The sequence below is a fragment of the Colobus angolensis genome, unplaced genomic scaffold (assembly GCF_000951035.1).
Source record: "Colobus angolensis palliatus isolate OR3802 unplaced genomic scaffold, Cang.pa_1.0 Scaffold206, whole genome shotgun sequence".
Lineage (NCBI taxonomy): Eukaryota > Metazoa > Chordata > Mammalia > Primates > Cercopithecidae > Colobus > Colobus angolensis.
The window spans coordinates 399,552-406,969 of record NW_012115222.1 but is presented as its reverse complement, the minus strand read 5'-3'; the positions used below and the strand labels follow the sequence as shown (position 1 = coordinate 406,969).

Genomic DNA, 7,418 nt, shown 5'->3' with positions numbered 1-7,418 from the left:
TTATTAATTCAATAAATACTTATGGAGCATCTATCAGGTGCCAGATAATCTACTAGGTGATACTCAATCTATAAGGCATAGTCCCTGTCCTTAAGGAATTTATAAGCTTATAAATTATACCTTACAGTGGGAGATAAATCAACAGGTAATTATATCCAGCATAATCCATCATGGTAAGTAATATGAGGGAGTAGACGGTAGGATGTTGGCCATGTAACTGGGAGCCCCTAACCCAGCCTCGTGAGTGCAGTCGGGGAAGGCCTCCAAGAGAAAGTCAGCCAAGGTAAGGTCCCAAATGGGACAAAGAGAAGAAAGAGTGGAGTGCTGGAAGTTGTTTTAAAGAAGGAAGACGCCTGAGTGAAAGCTGGGTGAGTCTGGCTTATTTGGGGGGATTGCATTGCTTCAGCACAGCTGGAGGGTACAGTGGTAGGGCAGGTGGACTGGAAAGAGAACCTTGGGAAGGGACTTTTTCTGACAAGGAGATTGGACTTTATTCTGAGAGTAGCTACAGTAGGTATCCAAACTCCAGAGGGTTGTAAGCAAGGGGGTGACATCAGGGCTGAGATGGGAGGGCAGGAGAGGAGGAGAGCCCTACCAGGAAGAGGCTGTGCCAGCACTTCATGTCTAGGGATTAAGGTGCCTAGATTAAGGAGGGCCCAGGAGTGAGGTGCTGCATCTGGTATGGTCCCCCATCCTAGCTAGCAGTGTGAGTGTGGCCAGTAAGACTGATGGCTGGGACAGCCGCCTTTCCAGTTGATCTGTGGTTTTAACCAGGAGTTGTGAACCCTCATTTTCCTGTGGTATGGTGCCATACTGTTCCAGCTGCCTTTAATTAAAAGAAACACCTTGTGGGATTATGGGTGACTTTAAAGTTTGTATTTAAAATACAATATTTTTGTTTGTATTTTCTTTTTCTTTTCTTTCTTTCTTTTTTTTTTTTTTGGAGACAGGGTCTTACTCTGTTGTCCAGGCTTGGAGTGCAGTGGTGCAATCACAGGTCACTTCAGCCTCAACCTCCTGGGGTTAAGCAGTTCTCCCACCTCAGCCTCCCAAGTAGCTGGGACTACAGGCATATACCCATCACACCTAACTAATTTTTAATTTTTTTTTGTGGAGACAGGGTTCTTGCCATGTTCATCCAAGTTTCAAACTGAGCTCAAGTGATTCTCCTGTCCCAGCATCCCAAAGTGCTGGAGATTACAGGCATGAGCCACTGTTCCTAGCTTATTTGTATTTTTAGTTTTCTTATAGTGAATGTAAAAATATGCATAATTCATTTTATTTATTTATTTATTGAGATGGAGTCTCCCTCTGTTGTCCAGGCTGGAGTGCAATGGCAGGATCTCGGCTCGCTGCAACGTCTGCCTCCCAGGTTCAAGCAATTCTCCTGCCTCAGCCTACTGAGTAGCTGGGATTATAGGCACGTGCCACCACACCCGGCTAATTTTGGTATTTTTAGTAGAGACAGGGTTTTACCATGTTGGTCAGGCTGGTCTCGAACTCCTGACCTCGTGATCCGCCTGCCTCTGCCTCCCCAAGTGCTGGGATTACAGGCGTGAGCCACTGCGCCTGGCCTGCATAATTCATTTATTCAACATATATATAATTATTAGAACTCCCCTGTCCCATCTTTCACCAATAAATGAGCCATCTTGTCTCGAATTCAGAGATGTTCGCCCAGGGATTCATCAGGTAACATAAAGAATATGGGAGGCCAGGTGTGGTGGCTCACTCCTGTAATCCCAGCACTTTGGGAGGCCAAGGTGGACAGATCACTTGAGGTCAGGAGTTTGAGACCAGCCTGGGCAACATGGTGAAACTCCTTCTCTACTAAAAATACAACAATTCGCTGGGCTTGGTGGTGCATGCCTGTAATCCCAACTACTCAGGAGGCTGGGCTCCAGAATTGCTGGAACTTGGGAGGTGCAGGTTGTAGTGAGCTGAGATTGCGCCGCTCCACTCCAGCCTGAGTGACAGAGTGAGACTGACTCAAAACCAAACAAAACAAAGAACACGGGCCTAAGTCCCTGTGCCCTGGTCATGTTCTGCCCTTTGTGTTCATACCACCTAGGGCACCCATCATGTCTAGAAAGTGTCCTTGTCTCCCAGGTGCACTGATACTGCTGTAATCTATGCAGAGTCCTATGAAGATCAGAGGCGTAATGAATATCATGATGATTTACAGGGTAGTGTAGTAATAACCACTTTTGTTGTACATTAGTTAATGTACCGATATCCCACGGCTGTGTAGCAATATCCCACTATAAGGCATCTGAAATCTTCTCCGGTCTGCTATACATTTGTTCTTATTAACTTGATGGGCGTTAAGTTAACTTGCTTCAGCATGTTGCATCCTTTTCCTGTTCTCAGGACCTGGCCATGCGCTGATTGAGCAGTGGAATCCCGTAGGCCTGGTTGGAATCATCACGGCATTCAATTTCCCTGTGGCAGTGTATGGCTGGAACAATGCCATCGCCATGATCTGTGGAAATGTCTGCCTCTGGTAAGACCTGCTCACTTTCCTCTCTAGTAGTGAGTGATAAAAATAGCATTTCTAGATACTACTGCCTCAGCCTCTTGAGTAACTGGGATTATAAGTGTGTCACTACACCTGGCTTCTTCAATAACACTTTATTTTATCTTTTTTTGAGATGGAGTTTCACTCTTGTTGCCCAGGCTAGAGCGCAATGGTGTGAACTCAGCTCACTGCAACCTCCGCCTCCCAGGTTCAAGCAATTCTCCTGCCTCAGTCTTCCAAGTAGCTAGGATTACAGGCATGTGCCACCATGCCCAGCTAATTTTTTTTGCATTTTTAGTAGAGATGGGGTTTCACCATGTTGGTCAGGCTAGTTTTGAACTCCTGACCTCAGGTGACCCACCTGCCTCAGCCTCCCAAAGTGTTGGGATTACAGGTGTGAGCCATTGCCCCTGGCCAGTAAAACTTTGATAGTAAACTCCCGAGTAATTCTGAGGCACTTGGTCAGTGTTCTCATTTAGGTCTTAAATTTTTCAACTTATAAAATATTTGATAGTAAAAATGTCTGTATATTATAGATGGCAAACAGTTACTTGTTTTTTGCTTTTGTGTTCAGTGGAAGACATTAAATGAGGAAAATCAGAACAATTGTTTTTGGCTCATTTTGCTTACGTCTGTTCCACTAGTTATTAATTTAGTTTAAATGTGTGATACTCAGTTGAATCTGTTCAAAAACTATAAAATAAGACATATTTGGGAGGACTAATAATTTGCACCATGTGGTGAAACGAACTCATGTTTTCTAACATTCTAATCCCAAAAAAGGCTCATTGTGTAGTTTTCCTCGGCTCTCTTGAGTTTTCCAAGGAAAGTTTAGTTAATGCAGCGTGTTGGTAGATTTCTGCTTCACTCATTTCCCATAATTGGCTGAGGTTAACGTAATGATTCCTGCGATTAGTGCAGCAAGCTGATTCAGAATTGCTTGGTGCTATTTTTGTGTTCATGAAAGTTTTGTTGTTCCTTAGGTCTCAAAGACACCCAGCTGAAGGACAGATTTCTATTTCAGTTACTAGACTCATTTGTCAGTTGTCTGATTGGACAGAGCGTTTTCTCACACTTTTGCATCTGTTTGATAATAAAAGGTATTTATGGTTTCTGTCAATAAGTTTTTCTTTTTCTTTTTTTGTTTTAACCTTCTTAAGGAAAGGAGCTCCAACCACTTCCCTCATCAGTGTGGCTGTCACAAAGTAAGTACGTGTGGCTTTCTTTTTCCTGGGTATGGAATAATATCGAAAGGGTGATTAATAGCTGTGACTTTTTAATCTGATGTCAAAGAGTCACATAGCATGGAATTTGGATAACCTCTTTCTCCTTTGCTTGTAATATTATTTTTATATACAGAGTGCTTTCAGTGCCATGTCATTTAATTTAATTCTTTGGAAACATGCCAGATATTGACATATTGATTGAACACTTGCAGACATTATTTTGTCACTTGAAAAATAAAAGCATCTTCAGTGGAAAGGAAATTTTTGCAATTTAGGAGCTATATTTTCTCACTATTCAACAAGTTAATAGTTTTGAGAATAGATTTCTATACAGTTAATACTTACATTGCTTTTACTTAATAGAGTGTTAACAAAATTGATTATTATACTAATCTGCTGATTCATCTAACACTGAAATGTATTGCATCTTTTGGTTAAACCATTATTAGTGTTTTACTTGTATTTGAGAACTTGGGAGCTCTGATTAAGTCATAAAAGCAATGTGATTGATGTATCATTCTGGAATTTGGAGGATGTATAGAGTTAGGGTGCCTTCCCATGTAGGGTTAGAATGTACCTTTGATGTTCCATTGCTTGCCTGGTCTGCATTCTGATTTCGGAATTATTAGTAGAGAAATTGGGGTGGAGTCTGTGGGCAAGAGGGTTCTTCATATTAGAAAATTATTATTATTATTATTATTATTATTATTGAGATGGAGTCTCGCTTTGTCACCAGGCTGGAGTGCACTGGCACAATCTCAGCTCACGGCAACCTCCTACTCCCTGGTTCAAGTGATTCTTCTGCCTCAGCCTCCCAAGTAGCTGGGATTACAGGCATGCGCCACCACGCCCAGCTCATTTTTGTATTTTTAGTAGAGATGGGGTTTCACCATGTTGACTAGGATGGTCTCGATCTCCTGACCTCGTGATCCACCTGCCTCAGCTTCCCAAAGTGCTGGGATTACAGGCATGAGCCACTGCGCCCAGCCTAGAAGATTATTTAGAATAGTGGCTTAGGAATTGGAAAGTGGTGGGCTGGAAAAGAGCAAGGGTAATTGTTTTAATTTTTATTTTTTATTTTTTTTGAGACAGAGTCTTTGTTGCCCGGGCTGGAGTGCAGTGGGGCCATCTCAGCTCACTGTACTTTCTGCTTCCTGGGTTCAAGAAATTCTCATGCTTCAGCCTCCCAAGTAGCTGGGATTACAGGTGTGGGTCACCACGCCATGCTAATTTTTTTTTTTTTTAAGAGAAAGTCTCGCTCTGTCGCCCAGGCTGGAGTGCAGTGACACAATCTTGGCTCACTCCAACCTCTGCCTCCCAGGTTCAAGCGATTCTCCTGCCTCAACCTCCCAAGTAGCTGGGATTACAGGTGCATGCCACCATGCTTGGCTCATTTTTTCTTTTTTTTTTTTTGAGACGGAGTCTTGCTCTGTCGCCAGCCTGGAGTGCAGTGGCGTGATCTCGGCCCATTGAAACCTCCGCTTCCTGGGTTCAAGCGATTCCCCTGCCTCAGCCTCCTGAGTGGCTGGGGCTACAGGCATGTGCTACCACGCCTGGCTAATTTTTTGTATTTTAGTAGAGATGGGGTTTTAACATGTTGACCAGGATGGTCTCAATCTCCTGACCTCGTGATCTGCCCGCCTCAGCCTCCCAAAGTGCTGGGATTACAGGCGTGAGCCACCGTGCCCAGCTAGCTGATTTTTATGTTTTTAGTAAACATGGGGTTTCACCATGTTGTCTAGGCTGGTCTTGAACTCCTGGCCTCAAGTCATCTGCCTGCCTCGGCCTCCCAAACTGCTGGGATTACAGGCATGAACCACTGCCCCTGGCCTAAAAATAACCCCTGCCCCTGGCCTAAAAATGAAACAAACAAACAAACAAAAAAACAGCAGAATAATTAATGTGGAAGTAGTGAACTAACAATTGTTACGAAGTAGCCAGTTAAAATTTTGTCCATTTTGATACCAGTTTTGCTTTAAGTTTTTTTTTTTGCATTAAAGAGTTGAAGAATTTGAAATGTTCGTGTAAGAGTTTATGTGCGGGTTGATAGTTTTCAAAGCACTGAAAATGTTATTTTCAATGGTTTGAAATGTAATGGAAGATAATAAGTAAAATGATGCTAAATTTTGCTGGAATTAACTAAGGGTGATGCAGTACCACAAGGAGGTCTTCTTAAGTTCAACTGAATTTTCAGATTCCTTAGATGACCACAGGCCACATATGGTTCTTCTATGTATTCAGAAGGATAGTACGGGAGCATAGCTTCTCAGGAGGGTGGCATCAGGTATTCCTCTTCAATCAGTGTTCTTGTCATAGTCACATAGGTACAAGGAAGTGAGAGCCACATTGGAGAGGTGTGGGGTTTACCCTGGCTTAAAGCCTAATGCCCCACAGAAACGAAAATCTCTTGTAACAATTGTAGCTTTCAGGGGCCACAGGGACATGCAGTTACAAGTGTCACTGCCCTTAGGAAAGGCCAAAAAGCATGGCATTCCCATTAATAGCTCATAGATAGTCATCCCAGTTCAGATGGAAGTGACCAGGCAGGGGTCATTTTTACCATAAGCCTGGTTGTCTAAGAAACATTGACGACACTCTGACACTTTCCAGATAACATGGAGAACAGAGCTAGAGTTCAACTTAAAGTTAGAGTCTCATCTTAGGGGTAGGGGTTTGTTAACCTTTGCCCATAGGCACAAAACAAAAGCCTTGCCCTTAAAGAGAGTACAGTCTACTTGTGCAGACAATATAGACACCCGAAATCCCTGGAAAGAATTGTACATCCTGAAACCTGGTCTTGGTCATGAGAGCTGGAGTTCATGATCCTTGATTGGATCCTGGATTGGAAGGAAGAAAGAAAACAGCTATAAAGGGTATTTTAGGGGAACTTGGGTGTGATAATGATACCTTTCCTATGAAAGTGAGTATGGGATTTGGGTCTTTTTGAAGTTTAAACAAATTGGAAAGTAGCCAGTAAGTTGAGATGATTGATGAAAATAACCTTTGCTCTACTGGTCCTCTGGAAACTCAAAATGAATGGAATCCTTTTTCAGAGAAACCAGAATTATTTTAGCCATTTTTCTTTTTATAACTCAAAATCAGATTTAAGTAGCATTTAAATGTATTTCTCATTTTAACAAGAGAAAAAACTCTGCTTGTCCACAATTCTGTAGCCTGCAGGGCACTGATATTTTCTGACCGACATGGTTTGGTGGGAAGTAGCCCCAAGCTCTTTCCGGGTTCTGCAGGGTGGCCCCAGCTCCTTCTTTTGTGTCTGTGGCATTTACTTTAGGTTTTGAGGATCCCGTCCTCTTCCCTAATTTGTGCTTTACAACTTCTCTAACTCTGCTTTGCAGAGATGTGTTTAAATCTCTTACTTGCTGGTGGGGACCACCTCTAATTTCCTTCATCGTTCTAGGTCTTATTCCTTTTTATTTTCCTTTTTAATCTCATTTTAATAGATTTGTGTAAGACCTAAATAAATAAATAAATCAATCAATCAATAAATCAATGGCCCAGTGATCAGTCTACTGTCTTAAACCAGATGTGCCCTCAGAGTTTGGTAGAAAATACTTGAAAACTGACAATTTGAGCTACTTAAACAATGCTTTGTGTCTTCTATTTATGTTCTATGTTTTTTTCTTCTTCTCAAGATTCTTTTTTTTTTTTTTTTT

At 42.3% G+C, this 7,418-nt stretch overlaps 1 protein-coding gene across 1 annotated transcript in view; it reads left to right on the top strand.

Annotated features, from left to right (window-relative positions):
* ALDH7A1 (aldehyde dehydrogenase 7 family, member A1) overlaps window positions 1-7,418 on the top strand; it is a 60,853-nt gene that overhangs the window by 25,267 nt on the left and 28,168 nt on the right. Inside the window, exons 5-6 of the mRNA XM_011942126.1 lie at window positions 2,371-2,503; window positions 3,679-3,723. Of these exons, the coding sequence (XP_011797516.1) occupies window positions 2,371-2,503; window positions 3,679-3,723 (178 nt within the window). The remainder of the gene's footprint in view (window positions 1-2,370; window positions 2,504-3,678; window positions 3,724-7,418) is intronic.